At 38.7% G+C, this 18218-nt stretch overlaps 1 protein-coding gene across 9 annotated transcripts; it reads right to left on the minus strand.

The window, feature by feature from the left end:
• Positions 1–1144: 1144 nt before the first annotated feature.
• CDC7 (cell division cycle 7) lies at positions 1145–17750 on the minus strand. 9 transcript variants are annotated; one of them, XM_088060681.1, is made up of 13 exons: positions 17697–17750; positions 16088–16235; positions 13724–13810; positions 12623–12796; positions 11695–11830; positions 10976–11069; positions 10739–10881; positions 8816–9065; positions 8166–8261; positions 7044–7222; positions 5792–5874; positions 2922–3071; positions 1145–2001 (listed from the first exon to the last, which is right to left on the minus strand). In XM_088060681.1, exons 2-13 carry the CDS (start codon positions 16176–16178, stop codon positions 1625–1627), a joined length of 1860 nt encoding a protein of 619 aa, XP_087916807.1. In that variant the 5' UTR covers positions 16179–16235; positions 17697–17750; the 3' UTR covers positions 1145–1624. The 9 variants fall into 9 exon arrangements, with proteins under 9 accessions (XP_087916807.1, XP_087916806.1, XP_087916805.1 ...); XM_088060680.1 differs by lacking the exon at positions 17697–17750 and adding an exon at positions 17404–17680; XM_088060679.1 differs by lacking the exon at positions 17697–17750 and adding an exon at positions 17199–17680.
• Positions 17751–18218: the final 468 nt, after the last annotated feature.

Genomic DNA, 18218 nt, shown 5'->3' on the forward strand with positions numbered 1-18218 from the left:
TTTTTGCTTGCTGTCAGCTGATGTTCTCATAAGACCATAGACAGCATGAGTGAATGTAGGAGGAAACAATACATCTGCAGACACTGGCAGACAGCATTGCTTGCCAAATTTGGCCACAGTTCCTTTAGATAAATAATTTCTCAGTGACGTGCTGTGTTGAAATTATATAAACAGCAAAAATTACAAGACCTGGGCCCCAGGGTCTTGAGGGTTTCAAGATTTTCTGCAATCAATATTCTGACATCTGCAAATATTTTTCCTTAACAGCTGATGCCAGAAACAGAAAATAACGACAATGTTGCTCTATGTGTTCAAGGTTTTGAAAATACTGAAATCTTGTCCCTTCAGCCCCAGTCCTGGTCAGGATCTTTGGAATATCATAACCATCAGCTCATATGAGAAGGCTTTTACAAGAGTTATCAAAGCAGCAATCTTTCCTCAGAATGGCCTGGAACCTCTTACAGCAACTCCATCAGCATGTCAAGAAGTGTACATGGAAAAACACTACTATGCTTCATTCTCCAGAATTATAAAGGCGTTTAGAGAAGCTTCTGTTGAACATGATGTAGCTTACTTTGCACATTGAAGACACAGGGTTTTCCTCCTTAGGAGCACACAATAGCTGTCTAACTCTGTGCTAAGAGTTCTTTGATGAGTAACATAGTTTCACTAAAACAGTCATACACACTAGATTGATCCAAAAAGCGTCTTCTGTCACTGAGGAATTTATGCAGAAAACCAGTGTGCAAGAGTGCCTGAACAAAAACATCCCACAAGAAAACCTTACCTGACTTTTATAGAAATGTCTCTAGACAAGCTTCTGAAGTTATAAAACCAAATCATTTATTGAACAAGTATTTTTTAAGAAATCAGTCTCCTTAAGAGTAATCAAACCTCTGTGTGGCACCCGAGACATCCTGAAGGCAGCAGCTGTGGGATGCTGACAGTTACCCATGGCACTGAGGAAACATGGGCTATGCAAAATGAGAAACTGCATTTATTACTACTGCCTACATAGGAAAGGCCAGATAGGAACAAAATTGTACTTTTCAAAGTTATGTTTTTCTTTTGATGATATAATCTCCAGCACCTGGTCTTTCCTCTAGCAACACTCCTGAAGTAATACTGTTCTCTGAAAATAGTCTGAACAAAATGAATACACTTTATTCCATTTTCAGTCCCCCATGTACTAAACAAGAACAAAGAGGTATGAAAGTACAGAAAAAAAGTCTCTCAAACACTTTCTTATTTCAATCTCACCTTAAGGCAAAGTTGTAAATTTTAAGGGAATATCTCAAGAATTAAGCATAGAGCTTATGAAACTCTTTCTTTCTTTGTTGTTTTTGATCAAAGTTAACTTTCTTAGAGAACAGGTATGCACAGCAATAACCTCTCAGAAGTGTCTTAGGATAAGACCATGTTAGTGATGTTTACTTCTGCATCTGCAAGTATTTCTTAAACTGACATCTACAGTCTAACTGTACAAGACAAAGTTTCAGTAGTTCAGAGCACAGTGTGATGTTTTTTCAATGAGTGTAAATGTTGAGGGCAACAAGGTAAAACTGCCTCAGTATTTCATTTCCACACAAAATATATGAAAGTAATAACAGAGTAAGTTATCTTCTCAGAGCCTTATGTACTTAAAAAAAGGATGCAGCAAAGCCTCTTTTGCAGTTATTCTTGTTGCAGGGTTTAAGTCTAGTAGCTTATCAAGTAGGTCATAAGCTTCATCAGGAACCTGATCCCATCCTTTCATGTCAGTTGTCTTCATTTCCAAAGCACCATCACCTTCCTGAGAACTCTGTGAGTGTTGAATTTGTTTTCCAAGTGTCTCAGGAGCACAGGGTTTGTCTGCTGCAACTGGCAAATCTGTGCTATTTTCAGACCTGCTGGGCCCTTCCCCCTGAGATCTCTTACAGCTGCTATTTGTTCCTCTCAGCTTTTCACAGAGGGTTCGTAGGTTTTGAGATGGGACTACTTGGGTACACACAACTGATTTTCCTAGGGAAAAAAGTTGTATAGGAAGCCACATTTTATTATACTTTCTATGCAACTCTCAAAGTAGAACCAGCATGAAAGAAAAAACATCCCAAATTATCAAAGAACCAAATCCACCCCCCATGCCTCCACACCAGCCCTGCTGTTATAGCAGCAGCCCCTGAAAATGAGTTCTGCTCAGAACTAAGAGCTCTAGGCTATGTGAAGTTATGTAGTGACAGGTTGTCAGCCACTCTGTACACCAACTTTTTGCATTTCGCTGCCATTTAAACAGAACTGAAGACAATTAAATACCCTGATTTTTACACCTCTGGAAAACAAAAATTGATGCTGGCAGTTACAAGTCCAGGTAGCAAATGCTGCAGCATTTAGCCTACAAGCAATTAGGGGAATGGTTATTTGGGTATTTTGTGTTTTGTGGTGATTCTATCTTTTTTAAACAGGCCAGTTGTCAGGTATTGGGCTTTTGGGTTTTCAGCTTGTTTGTTTTACTAGGCCTTTTGAGGGAAGGGCAGGGGAAAAAGCAAGGCTTACATCATCTAAATATTAAGTCATATTGACTTAAGCCTCCAAGACAAATTTTGTAGGAATAGAAACACTGTCTCAAGAATTCTAACCAAATGCCAGTAGGAAACATTTAGTTGGCATACTTCACCTCAAGTAGCCCAGATTTAGTGAAAGGCAGTAAATAGACAGGTTGGGAAAACTATGACATAAAGTACCCCATACACACATTGTAAAAGACAGAAAAACACAAAACTGTCTTAAAATCTGTCAATATAGACATGCAAAAAGTGTGATTTATTTCCAAAATTACTCTCACAACTAAAAATATATTTATATACGCAAAAAAAAAACATTTATTGTAAATCACAGCATTAAGAAACGTTCTCCCCCTTCCCCCATAATTAAGGTTTGCATACCAAAAGTTCTAGCAGCCTCAATGGTTTCTCTGGATCCACGAACTGTCATGATTTGTGCCAAAGCAGTTAAATCATCACTTGCTTTGAAAAATGGATACCGTCCACTGAGTAGAGAAAGGAATATGATTCCTGCAGACCACATGTCTATTGCTGCAAAGGAAAACAAATTTATTAACAACTAAAGTCATGATTTCATCACAAACAAAATCTCAACTTTCTTTAAAAAGAAATTATGATCTGAAAAGTTTCTATCAGCCAAAATTATGTTCTGAAGTACTTCTTAACTCTGGTCACATAGATAATACTTCAGACAAGAGTGGAAATTACTGTAACTAGATTGAAGAATAATTTCCTTCTTTGATGCAGAGGGAGTGTTTTTCGTATAAGTAATTCCATTAACTTGCTAAACTTAAAATGGACCAAAACAATGTTTGAAGTTGTTTTACCTGGGAAGATGAGAGGGGGCAAATGAAATGGCAGGTTTGATACATATTTAACTTTACTTCACATGAAGAAAACCTTATATACGGGTCATAAACAAAAGACAACTCACAAATATTAATGAAAATATTTTTGGGGGATTGAGGCTGGCATAGGTAGGCAGTACTAAGAAATTTCTTATTATGAGCTTTGTTCCTCTCTAATATGAACTCACTTGACAAGATAGGCAGTTTAAAAACTGTAATAGTTCAGTTATTCATCACTTTCATCGTGTTATGAAGAATACAGAGTACTCTGAGGATAGAGGCCAAAGCCTGATGGAAACTTCAGTACTGGAAGTTACAAGAATACCTGTCCGCCATGATTTTTTTGGCTCACTAAGGTGCACATTCTGAGAAATGGCAAGGAAAGTGAAGGAGAGAGTTTGAAGGATCTCAAACTCTGAAGAGAAAAATTAACAGTTGGAAAATAGAGGCATATTCATCTTAGTCCTATTCAAAAAGTAAGTACTAAAATAGGCAGTAATTAATTTGGACATTTTAATTAGAAACACTCTTAGCACAGGATTTTAATCCTAAAAAAAAAGTATTAAGTTGACTTTAGTTGCAAAAACAGATCTTATATGTATTTTATTAAAAAACAAAAATCTAACTTAATAATTTGCCACAATTTACAGTGGAAAGGTTTTCTGCCTTCAGCATAGTTCCTGTAAAAAAGTTTTAGTATCATCTTTGAAACAGTGATGTAGTAATGCTATCTGTTTGAGGGGCTGTGCATCCCCCTGATGATGTGACTGGGTAAGCTGGAGTAATCAAGGTCAAGACCTTGGAAAATATTTAATTATATAACTCCTGCTGAAATTAAAAGGCATTATATATCTGGTGGGCAGTAAATCCTGGCCCCACAATTGTGATAGAGCTGTGATCATCAGCAGAGTGCAAGATCTTGTGGAATGACATCAAAATCATGATTCCTCCCTAAGGCTTTGTCCAGTGTTATCCAGCAAGTGAGGAAAGGGGAAGAGAGGGAAAAACCAAGGGAAAGAGTAACTGGACCTGTGTAACCTCAACTTGGGAGCTTAGGTTGTACTCCAGCACTGTGAACCTGGGTCAGATGTGCTACAGTAGTTCTGGGTAGAGTCAGTTGGATTTAGCCAGTAACTGGCAGGAATACAAGGTGACTCCAGCAGCCCCAAATGAAAGTGAGCAGTAATACTAGTTCAAATAAAACATCATATTATAAATGTTAGTATTAGTCTACCCAGTTCTAATTAAGGCCCTTGTTGACATACAGCAGCAGCTCAGCACCACTGACTCAGTCCAGGGATGTCTGTGCCATACCCAAGGGTGGGTCCAGATTTACCCCCACTTTATAATCCTGCTCCTCATTACCCCAGAGAACAGAAAACCATCTGAAAGCGTGTTTAACACCAGCATGTGACCAAGATTGCCTAGGTATGTCTTCTTTCTGCTTCAATCCTGTCTGGAGAGATTCAGAGATTGTCTAACTCTTCCTAGATTTCTGGATGACTGCTAGCCCATAAAAGCTGGCTGTTACAGCACAGACACAAGAACTTCAAACAAGCTGCCATACCTTTGATATCCCACAGGACAGATGTTGTTTCAAATGGCAGTAAGATATCCAGGCATAAGCTGATCAAATATATTGTTAATTCTATTTTGAGTGTGTATACACACTTTAACTACTAAAAATTAACAACTTTCTCAAAAGATATTCAGAAAAAAATGGCTAAAAGCTTGTATTCTAAATCCAGTTTTTGAGGACATTTTTATTTTTGGGTAAGTCAGAGCTCCTGGTCATATACCAAATGTTTAATGGTTAACTGTTTCTATTGGTTCTCCATCCTGCAGATAGGCACAACCTCTCCCACCTTGCCTGCACCAGCTAATGCATTAACCATCCCGCTGCCCTGCCCTGATATTTACCCAAACCACTGACTCTTATTAACTAAGTTTTAACACAGGGAAATTATAATTTTAGTTTAAAATAATTATGACATTTACACACCAGCTATTTAAAGCAATAGCAAAAAGAAAAAAAAATGATAAAAAGTCATTAAATAATGCTTTCTAGAACACATTTGCAATTACACTATTAACTATGCCTGATATTGCAGCATATGTTACAACCTGCCTAGAAAAGGCTAAACATAATGTCCTCTCTTCCCAGAATTTATTCAAGATTTTTCTTGGATAAGTAAGCCCAGAAACTTCATTAAAAAATCTTTTTTCTTTTAAAATATATTGTATTTAAACTTTTAATTAAAATCAGGAAATACTTGAAAAGCATTAGAAGGGATGGAAAATTAATTTCACAAGTTAAAAAATTATCCCATAAAAAAGACAACAAAATATGCATAGGAATGAAAAGGTGAAAAAAGCCATTTGTTTGAGTCTGTTGGGCAGTACCTGTGGTCTGAGTGGGGCATTTTGTTAATACTTCTGGTGCTCTGAATCCAGGTGTTCCTGCCCTGGGAGCCACTTGCTGACGCCTTGTAATAAGAGACAAATATATTTAGAACATAAAAGCTTATAATTAAGTTCTTAATAATATTTACTATTGTTTTTTAGGATATACTTGTGTAAGATGTGTAAACAGCCTAACCCTGCTTTATTCAAGTCTTACAGAAGTTTGAAGCATCTTATCTGGCATAAAATTATAAAGATAGACACGTAATTGCCTTATTATCTATTATATTGTAATTATATTATCTAGCATAAGAAATTACCAGAGAAATACTTATTGTATACTTATTTCACAATGACCTTTTCTTAGTTTCATCTAAAAGAAGTGTCAGTTTTGTTAAGAGCTTGTTTTCATGGGGAACTTTGAAGTTGAGGCAAATTAACCCAAGGCAATTAACCAAGGCAAAAAGCATATTCTTGAATGTGGATGCTATGGCTTTGTGTTAGTCCAGAGCAAACTAAGGCTCGCTCTGAGTGTTGCCAAGAATTTACTTTTTGTTAGATTAACTAAAAGGTGTGAAGTTAGTATTTTAAAAATCATGTGTGGATAAAAGGCAAGAGTAGATCATAATCAAAACTTCCTGTAGAGGGATGGCATGAGGAACTGGAACAGGTTACCCAGAGAAGCTGTGGATGCCCATCCCTGGCAGCGCTCAAGGCCAGGTAGGATACAGCTCAGAGAAACCTGGTCTAGTGGAAGTTGCCTCAGCCCATGGTAGGGGATTTGGAACAAGATGACCTTTAAGATTCTTTCCAACCTAAACGATTAGTTTTTCAGATGAGCAAAAACAAAACAATCATGCTTCCTTTTTATTCTACATTTCATGATTTCCAGAATTCCAGCTGTTGGTATAATTTAGGCCTATTAGGTAACTACTAAATGAGAGAATTTAGAACACTTTTCTAAGTGTTGTAATTAACTCAAGTGATTTTCTACAACACTTGTAGGTGAATAAATAAATACAAAACCAAGGAAATAATTACCAGTGAATCTTTCTACCTGCAGATAGCAGTGAACTAATTCATGAATTCCATGAACTATTCTTGCTTAAAAAGAACATACTCAGTGTTTTAAGAGCTGCAGAGATCAAATGCTATCTCTTCACTTTCTAAATCAGCAGTCTAGTAAATCTAAGTTTCTGACTTGGCTGGACAGCAGAGCAGACAATTTTACAGCATTATCAAAGCAAATTACCTTGAAAGGCAAACACTGCAAACTCTATCTGTTGCATAACAGTCACAGAGCAGGTTTAAAGGGCAACCACTGGCAGCTTTCCTGGCTGCCCCATTGCTCACAGTTTTGGTAGAAATAATCTTCTTCTTTGTTACTAACTTCTTGGATGAAACATCTATAATCTTTGATTGTTTTATGAGCTGCAATGGAGATATTTTAGAGAAGGTGACATATTTAAGAAGTTTCCCCTTATGTATAGATAGGACAATTCCTAAGAAAAATTTTAGAATAGACAGCAAACCTCTTTAACATTATCAAAAGTACTATAAAACAGACACTGGAACTTTCTAGATAGCCTGATTCCCTCCCCTTCCCCTTCAGAAGGCATTTTCAGTGTTTACCAAAAAAACAATATATATAAGACATTCTAAAGCTACAAGACAAGTATTTTTCAACTTAGTATAGTGTTTCAAGAATTTTTTGGCTCAATGTGAGAATAAGAAAAAAAAATATGAGCAACACACAGACACTAAATACCATAAACCAAACCCTCTAATTCATTTGGGGTTTCCCCCTTGTCATATTGAATACTAATTACAAAAAAACAGTTACAAGTTTTATCCACAGCTTCAACTGCAAAATAATTTTTTTAAAAATTTCACAAGATAAGTAGGGAGTGGTTGAGCACTGGAACAGGCTCCCCAGGGCAGTGGTCACAGCACGAGCCTGACAGAGCTCAAGAAGCATTAGGGCAATGCTCTCAGGCACATGGAGTGACTTTGGGGCATCCTGTGCAGAACCAGGAGTTGGACTTCATTCTCATCAAGGGTCCCTTCCAACTCAGTTTATTTTGTGATTCTATGATTAGCTGCACAGATAGATGCATAGGAAAAAAGATTAACTTAGCATCCAAACAAGATCAGCTAGGGAGACAGCTACAGAACTCATTGTTTAAGAGCTTCAAGAGGTACTGAAACAGAAATGAAAAATTCTTTGAGCCTTTCAAGAAAGACACATTTAACAGTCTGCTCAGAAATCTTTAGTTCCATAACATTCTGGAGCAGTGCTCATTCTTACAGACCAGTTCTATAATTTTTAAAAAATGCAGCAGATTGATCCTGCTGATGAGTCAATACTTCTTACTTTTGTGCTTGAGTTCTCCTGGAATGTGGAGCTATAGACATTGAAATTCCTCTCTCCAAAGACAGAGCGCTGGACAGAATGGTGCACAGAGTCCTCCTACAATACCAACAACAAGGACAATAAGGATCCTGTTTAACAGGCATCTGGGTACTGACAGTTCAAAAAGAAAAGTGTAGAGTGTCATAAAACAAGAACAGGGGCATGTAAGTCATTTTCAGGCATCAGTTTACTGTGGATGAAGAAACATCGTCTAGACAGAACAGCAAACATGTTTACAAAACCAATCACACCTCCGAAGTGCCCCAAGACAATCTCAGTGTAGTCTGTGCTGCATTTGTTATGCAACTAGTAACTAAACATAGGTGAATGATTATTGGCTTGGGGAAGAGTTTCACCATCCGTGTCTCTGAAAAAGGATTGAAGGCTGTCTAAATAGTAACTTATGCTAGGGTTTTATACAGCCTTCAGCACTCTATTACATCTAACAGATAATGATGAAGCCAATAGTTATGTAGAAGTAGCTTCTCAGATATGAACACTGTGATGCTGTGCAGGCTCAGCTTCTGCGCAAGTACTGCATCTCCCCCTGTTGGATGGATGAAGGAACACATTAAACATATACAATAGCATTAATGAAAGAGACTGAGAACCTTTCCTCCTCTTCCTTGTTTCATCTGTACTTTTGAAAGTGAGCTGGACCTTCTATCAGCTGCTTTTGAGGCTGACTGTTGAGCTATCTGTTTAGGTGCTGCGACACAGACAGAAACCCCATTTCTCAAGGCTACAGCAGGATTAGTTTGCAAGCAACTTCCCTGCTGGTCTTCAGAGTGGGCAGATTTAAGAAGCTCAATTTTCGTATCAGGGGTTCCTTGTGCCAAGCCAAAATCTACCAAGGCATACCTGAAAAGACACAAATTCAGAATCAGGAGTCACAAAGTATCTATTAATCATTCAATTTACTATTCCTTACTTATCTTTCTTTCACATTTCATTCAATATTGCTTATCTGTACTGTTGCCAGCATCACAGTCCTATTTTCTTCCTTCTCCTCCTACTGTGTAGATAGCACCCATCTCACCTATCCCCTCAATGTTTTTACCCTATACCACTGTTCATTGTTTCTTGTCCCAAAACCTTCTCAAGTACATCCTTCCTCAAAAGATGTTAGGAAGGTATTTCCAGCAACTCCTTTTTGAAGTTCTAGTCCTACAGCCCTGAATCTTCAGCCAGCAGTCATGTACAAGTGACTTGACTCTTGCCAGGACTCCCACAGGCAGAAGACAAAGGTGGCAGTGAAGACAGACCAGACCAACAGAGCTTAAAGTTTTGCCAGACTTCTGGCAAATACTACTGGAATTTACTTTAGTCTTCAAACAGGTAAGACTACATTAGTTCACACTTCAGATCTATCTCTAAAAGAATTATGTTTACCTACAACCAGTACAGAGATAATCCATCTGTCCCTGAGTCTCAAACTTAACTCCACGCCTCTAAATGAAAAGTAGACATTAAGGCTCAAACAAATGCTGGAAGAGCAAAATGGCAGTACGTATTAATTTTGACAGATTTTAAAAAAATAAAAAAAACAGTATTTCTCAAACTTTTGTGCTTGCAGTTTGGAGAAATGCAATCAAATCTCCCCTACTAATTTTCACTGCAAAGAATCACAGAAACATTTAGGCTGGAAAAGACCTTTAAAATCAAGTCCAACTGTTAACCCTGCTCTGCCAAGTCCCACAAAACCATGTCCTTAAGTGCTGGATCTACAGGTCTTTTAAATTCCTCTAGGGATGGTGACTCAACCACTTCCCTGGGCAGCTCATTCCAATGCCTGATAAACCTTTTTCTAATATTGAACCTAAACCTTCCCTGGTGCAACTTGAGGCCATTTCCTGTCATCACTTTTTACTTGGGGATGTGCATCCTGCTACAACCCATCAGTGCTTTGCCTTGGACACACTCCAGCACCTCAGTGTCTCAACTGTACAAGCACAATGCTCACAAATACAGCTGTAGGACTGCTAGCACTGAAGCATCCTGTCCATTTCAACTCTTCACATAGAAGCAGTAACTCACTTTCTACAATCTTTAAATTTTGTAACTTGCAGGCAAAAGAGCCAACCCTACTATTTATAAACATTAATTCAATGTAAGGTGAAAAGAGCCCAAAGTCATCTATCTTATCTGTATCAGTTTTACTCTATTTAATATTAAAAATGTACAAAGATCATTCTATACATCACAAGTTATAATTTAACTCTTTTTAAAAAACACCCATATTTTATTCTTCTCATTTTTATTTCAAAACGTAGTACTTAGTAGTAAAAATCTTCATTTTATCAGGTATTTGTCACTCTATGAAGCAGATATTCCATTAAGTAAAAAAAAAAAATCCTCCCTTCTTAAGTTCCTTAACAGTGAAAGAAAAATTTTACAAATAAACCCCCATGTTTTTAACTTAATTATTTAAGCACATGTTATGCAGCTGGAAGGAAAGAAGCCTAAAAGCCTAATTGACTCTGTTCTGCCAAGGCACACATCCCCAGATGAGATCACAGTATGGCCAGACTCACTTTTTTAGCTGCCTGTTGTAGAGGAAGTTGCTGGGCTTGACGTCACGGTGAACAATACCGAAGTGATGAATGCGCCTCAGTGCTTTAAACAGATTAAACATGTATTCCCTCACTTCTTCGAAGGAAAGGGAGTTCAAAATGTCCTGAAAGATTATTTGTAATTTGTAGAATTGTGGAATAATTATGCACCTGCTTTTAATTAAATGCTTGACTACATATCAAAAGTCAGAGACTCACCAAGAAGGATTCATGCTCCAGATATGGCATAACAATAACAACATGATCATTTTTCCTGAAGCAGTATTTAAGTCCCATAACATTATCTTGCCCCCTAGAAGAACAGTAATGTTATTGAACATCAACCAGAAGGTGGATGCTTATTTTCCTTTATGTCTTAAAAACTTCAGTCAGGCTTTCTTTTATAATTCTGATTTATATTTTGACAGCAGTCTTATCAGTAACTAATCAATAGTTGTGCTCTTGCTGCTCAATGCTCCATTCTGCAGTTTGGAATGAGAACTCAGCAGATTATCTGTGGGGCTGTGGTTTGTAGTTACCACTGCAATTAATACAGGCCCTGACTTTCATGATCTTACTATACTTTAAGAAGGTGCTATTCAGCACACTCTGCCAACAAGTATTCATTCCTAAAACCACATTTTCTAATGAAGTGATTCTTTTTTCCAAGCATTTCAGAACAGGAACTTTGTTACCACAGAAATATATAATGGAATTTTTCAGCTGGTAAATAGAGTACCACCCCCCCAACTGAGACTAGCAGCAAAGGGCATCCAATTACAGGTGAGATGCCCTTTTTGTTATTTGCCCTCAATAAAAAGAATATACATGAATGTGGTTAAAAATCAATAGAAGTGCCAAAACTTAAGAAGTACGGAACAGTGAGACAACATTCAGCAGTTTAGTCATAGCAATCATAATTTTTTTTGTTTATCTACCCTGCCACTGTGAGGCACTGAAGTTCAGCAGCTATTCGCAGAGGGTGGCTGGTTGGAATCAAGTGTTTCAGAGCCATTTGTTCCTCATGTCCTGTTTGTAGCTGTGCTGTGGCCAAGTAAACAGAACTAAATGTACCTGTAAACAAAGGAGAAAGACATTGTCTTCAACATTTTTAATTAGGTCAATGCAGATTTTTACAGAAGTGATCTAACTGTTCACGATCCTGCAGTACACTTGATACTACATCAAAAGCAGGTTCTGGAAGATAAAAACTCAGTTCTTTTTTTTCTACTACTGAATATACTGATCTTGTATACAAGTTTTTTATGTCAGTAAAAATGCAAATATAACACTGTCTAACTTGCCTGGGACACAGTGCTCTTTGAATGTAAATTTCCTATCTTTGATTTGCTTTCTTGTTTAGGTAGCTTACTTTCATCTGACATCTAACTCCTCTCCCTACAATGTAAGAGGACTATATAATGCTAATCTGGAAAGCACTGCTGGTGCTATTCAAAGCACTTCTGAATTTGCTACATTTTCCTTAATTCTGTACCTTATCTATAAAGTAAGGCTTCCAACATGATGTGTAACTCCACTGTTTATTTGCCCAGAGCATTTTACCACACCCAATGTGATGCACTTGCTTGAGAAAGGGAGTATTGGGACTGTATGATAAACTTACCCAGCCATTTAATTTTAAGGATATCCTAATAAACCTCTTAGGAGGTTAATTTATTCTAATGATCTGAGATATCTGAACATACAAGTTGAACTGTCCTTCCATATGAATAAAGAATGGAAATTGCTTTTAAGTAATGTGTTTGCCTCATGCTGGTTCAACAGTCTGAGTGCAAGCATTCAGCAAAATCTAAATACTTCATGCAACCATTAAAAAAAATCCTCAAACAACTTAGAGACCCATACCTTCAACAGAACTGATTGCAGTAACAAGGGTTACTGAATGACTTCGGACATTAGGTTTGGTGGTGAGAACTGCTAAAATGAAAGTGATTCCAGAGAGGATTCCTAAGTTGAAGCTTGTTTTCTCAAGATGTTGTTGAACTGCAAATGGTATTTTTTTAAAAACATTGTTTGCTCCTAAGAGTAAAATCAGAGTTTTTTTTTAAAAAATCAGAAATTTTGTTTAATTACTCTTTTTTATGATAGGTATAAGTCTATTTTTTTTATTTTTGAAATTGTACATTCACGTGGGGAATGGAGCTGGGGAGTTTTTAAGTAGTTTGCCAAAAACTCTTAGGCATCTAACCTGCTGCACAGAAATTCCATCACAAAACAGATGCTAAACAATCCAGCTTCCCATCACCATCTTTTGTTTTAGAAGTGTGGAGTGTCACAGGGCATTTCAGAGATTAAATGGGTGAAGTTTCAAAAAGTGTTGAAATCCTACATTCAGAAGTACCTGAATCTATTTATAGTCATGCCTGACACTAATTTAAGGTATTTGCATATATACTGTCTTGTTGAAGGCAAGGTGAACACAAGTATTCTAAAATTTGATACTGTATGTCTTCCAAAATGAAAAAGTTCTTCATTTTTTAAGTAAAGCAGCTACAACCTTTCAGTTTCCTCATCTATTTCTGCCCAAGAGATTTTAGTGGAAACAAAGCTAACTTAAGGAACACCAATTAAGTATGTCAAAACACAGTTACATTTAAGTAGATTTCTCACGTAAAGGAGAAAAATAATGGATTTTTAAGACTATTTACTTTAGTCCATCTCAAAAAGTTTTTAATTGCCAAAATTGGAATGTTGTTTTTCTAAAGGGCTTTAATATACCAGATTTTCAAGAAAATATCTTTAAAATGTTCCTAATTCATACACTCAGCAACATATTAGAATCATGTGTGCTCAGCAGCATATTAGAATTCCTACAGAGACCGTGTAGTACGTCAAAAAAATGCATTTGGCTTAGATTGTGTATATTGGGATCTTAGATTTATACTTTTCAAATTAGAAATGCCAAAAGAAATTTTAACTCTAAGCAAGATAAAATGAAACATTTACCTTCTCCAATTTTTTCCTTTATTTTGAACACATTTACAAGCTGTGGAACTGCTTCATAAAGCTTCTCAATATCTTTTTTTACTGCTGCTGTGGAAAGAATGGAGAAAATAAGTTAGAAATTTTTGATTCAATATCTGATCTATATTGGAGATCACAAATTACACTCCATGGGACTGTGGATTCACATACACAGAGGAAAAACCAGCACAAAGGTATCTTATCCTGCTGACATGACCATGTGGACACTTGATATTGTTGTTCTTTATCACACTCCTTTACAAGCTGCAGCATTTAGACAATTATATTTTGCTTATCTGACACATAACAGATTCTGAGAGGGCAGAAGCCTTCTGGATCGTAGGACACCTACAGCTCATCACTGTTTATGTTAGATCAGCAATTTGACAGAAGACAAAACTGTAACAGTTGTTTCTGTAAGCACAGGTGCAAATCCATCAGACGCAAATCACAAATACAGAAAAATAGTTGTTTTGTAGATATTTTTAAGATTGGTAATGCAATCTTTCCCAATATTACTTAAAATAGTGGGCATCAAAGCCCATGTTTGTTCTGCATTTAGGTTGCTGCACCTCATGCTGCCATCACTAGATGGCACGACAAGGATGCTGTACTGCATTATTTCAAAAAAATCATGTAGCTTTCCATTCAGTTTACAAATCCTTGTTGTTCAAGTGTTTTCTATACCCCACATAAGAATTCACTTCTTTTGAAGCTATCAATTATGTGGAGACTTTGACTAATTTCTGTGGAGCAGGGGTAAAGAATATTTCAGTATACAGAGCTAAACACAAACTGGTATTTGAAAAGTCAATCAAATTAACAAATTTGTATACATTTTCCATCCCAAAAATAAATAATAAATTAAATTTAGCATAAACAGGTAAATTGTAATGTATTGTACCTGTAAACATAGACTATGTTCACCAGGACAGCAAATCATAAGCAATAAGAACTTAAAAAAAAAAAATCACAGATATGCTAGAATCAAATTATGGATTAGCATGCATCCCCAGCCTTCTATGTAGCTTACTTTAAACAACAATAAAATTCCCTGAAGAACATTTTCTTCCAGCTAAAAACCCAATAGATCAGCTAGTAATTTAAATTATAGTTACCTTTCAATTTTAATTTTTTTATTTCAAAATTTTTTAAAAACCAACATACTAAAAATGCTTCTGAGAACTGAAACCTGCTGCCTCTTTTACTATCCATTTATAATCCTTTTTTTCTTTTAAATTGTTCTCTCTGCTTCTTCAAATTGTTTATTTTGGGAAATATTTCAGGAATGAGCATGTCCTAAGGTATATACTAGCAATCACAGAAAACAAACTCAACAACTGCTATAGAATCTGCCAGATACTCCATTTTGTCCAACACTGAATTCAGATTCCTCCCTGGAGAAAGTTGAAGCTTTCAGACCATTTCAAGCAGGGTGGCAGAGGCTGCAGTGCCTACCCAAGGCACTGACAGCATTTAGGAACTCAATGCAGCTGCTTGTGTGAAAGAGAGAAGTGCTGTAAAAAGTCAGTAACTGTCCTTGTTGAAAGCAGTATAAACATCACCTGGTCAGTTCTGGGGGCCTGAATCCTCAGCTGGGTATAGAGAACATACAGCCATTGTGCCATCAGGAAAATAACACTAATAATATTAGCCAGTATTTTCTGTAAGCATATTTTAAAGTGATTTCTTCTCATATTTGCAAAGCAATACAAATTCAGCATCAATCTGGGCATGGATAAGCAGAAGCCTGAGAGAGGATTATATATTTTTTAAAAATCAGAAGCCATTATATCTATAAACTGGCTGACCATCAGGGATTCAAGAGCAAGCACTGTACAGAAAGTGAAGGCTCAGGTACACAAAGAGACTCAGAAACAACCAATAAAATATCTATCAGAGCACACAATCTTAGTTCAGCTTCTACAAAGAGAAGCAAGAAGAGTGTTTTTATAGACATAAACACATCTAAAGATATTGAAGCATAAGGCTGGTGATTATATAGATTAAAAGGCAAAATACTGGGTTTGTGTATTTGTCTGGTCAGTTTTATTCTCAAGGTCTGGCTTTTTTTTCATTCTGGCATTCTCTTACATGTTCTGTAATACATAAATAGTAGGTTTAGCAAATTGTGACAAAATACTGTTGCTGAAGTTTTGTAATGCACAAACAGCAGGAATAAACTTAAAATCAAAAGCCACCTCAAATGTTTTAATTTCATTAATTCTTTATGAATCAGGATCACATACAGACAGGCTTAAAATCAATACTGAAATTTCCCCTAAGTGGTGTAGCAGCATGTCAGCAACAAAATACAATGTTCACAGTCCCTATTTCAGCACATACCTGAAAGCTTGTTCTTTTCAAGATTCCCATGGAAGTCTTCAGCCTGCTGAGGGTGCTGTTCATCACAGAGAGACTTCAACACTGTCTCCATCACAAAACAAGTCTCAAGTGAAAAAAATCCAAGACTTCAAGGGCCACTTCTGGACACCTGGGGGAGCAAGCATATCTGGTATGACACTTCCTAGCCCTGCACTCAGCTCCTGAGATGAGATTTAGGGAGACTGAGGAGATCCTCTGTGCTACCTAAAATAGTGTCATCCACCAGCCCAGCAAAACAGTAAACCAGTAAAGCAATGAGGATAGAGGGAGGAAGGGAAGGAAGACTGCAGGATAAGCTTAAATACAACTGATTTTCATCTCTCTTGTTTCCTCATTCACATTAAAGCATTGTCTTTTCCCTGAAGTTTGCTTTGAAAGACAAGGAACTGATGTACACAGAAATAGCTACACTGTACACCGCAAAAGCTATAAAAGGCCAGAAAATAGGAAAGAAATTATAAGAGAAAAAAATACCATCTCCATCCAAGAGATCCGTCCCTCCTAGATACGTTCAACATAATGTGTAGTTATTCATTGCCCTCCCAGCACAAGAAAAATAGAATATGCTTATTCTGAAATGCTTCTTCACAAATCTTGGAAACACTACATAACCATGTGAACTAATAAAGTCCACTCATATTGTACGCTCAAAAAAACCCTGATAATCCCTTTTCAGGAGCAAAAGAGTGGCAGGGATTCCCAGGGCAGAACAGCCAGTGATATATGAGCCGGGAAGCAGCAGCTCTTACAGTTACTCAAAACTGGTTCCATCCAGAAACTTTCCTTCCTTGTTACTTTACCAAACCTTCGAAGTATTGGATGAACTTTTCCACACGGGGGAAGCAAATTCTGAAAAACTCCTGATTAAAGAATACATCTGTTTCAGCTATGGAGCTAGAAAGACATTTTGCCCCCACAGAATTTGAGCTACCTTTAGTCTGTCATCCTTGTGTAACAACAGGGACAAGAGACAGAAGCCGTCCCTTTTTGAGCCCCGTTTTTTGCGGAAGCTTTGATGGAGACGGACTTGGAAACTACTGGAACGCGGTTAGAGATGGTTCTAGTCTCTTACAGGTAGCCACTCCCTCTGCTAGTGAGGAACAGGCAGATTAGCGTGTTCCAATCGTGTACCGCCAAGGCCTCAGCAGCAGCACCGGGACTGCAAGCTAGCACACACTGACACAGAACATCCGTGTGCTACAGGACGGCCGAGAGCCGCCACACATCCATAGCCCCGGGCATGTCACCAGTGCCACACAAAGCGGGAACACCCGGACCTCGTCACTGCCTTTACGGGACAGCCCCAGAGAGCGAGGCCCCGGGCCAAGCGCAAGCCGCGAGCTTCCCCACCGGCCCCGGGGCTCACGGGCGGCCGCAGCAGGGTGCAGACGGGCCCTTCGGCCCCCGCCTAGAGCCGTCGCTCAGCCCCACTCCGGCCGGGCAGGGGAGCCGGCCCCGCGGGGATGGGGGGCACCGAGGGGCGGAGGGTGCGCGGAGCGGGGCCCCCCAGACGAGCGGGGGGTGAGGGAGGGGAGGGAGCGGGGCCGCGGCCGCGCGGACGGGGACTCACGCGGGCACCGGCGCGCGCCGGGGTTTTGCTGCTGCCGCCTTTCGCCGCCCGCGCGCCGCCGCCAATCCCGGCCCTCGGCGGAAGCGGCGGCCCCGGCCAATGGCGGCGCCGGGCGGGGAAAGGCGCGCTGCCAGTGCCCGGCCGGAGGGGCGGGGCCCGGCCGGAGCGGCGCGCGCGGGGCGGGGCGGGGCCCGGCGCGCGGACGGGCCTGTGACCCCCCCTCCCCGGCCGGGAATTGCCCGCGGTTTCCAGGCCTAAAGCGATATTTGTTCCTTAGATTTCCTTTACTGTTATTGCGATTGTGATTATTGCGAAATAATCCAGCCCCAAGTCCCCAGTAAGCTCTCGTTCTCTTTAGCTCCGCTATAAATTCAGTCAAAGGGCCCAGAGGCCCAGGAATGGCTCCACCTACACCATTATAACGGGGGAACAGCTTGATTTGCGGCTTTGCCATAACGCCTGGTTACACAGCAGAAAGGATCGCACAGAATACGAAATTAAATGCGCATCTTGGCTCTGGTC

The sequence above is a fragment of the Pseudopodoces humilis genome, chromosome 10, assembly GCF_049639895.1.
Source record: "Pseudopodoces humilis isolate 2021_Gansu_Grassland_sample_001 chromosome 10, ASM4963989v1, whole genome shotgun sequence".
Lineage (NCBI taxonomy): Eukaryota > Metazoa > Chordata > Aves > Passeriformes > Paridae > Pseudopodoces > Pseudopodoces humilis.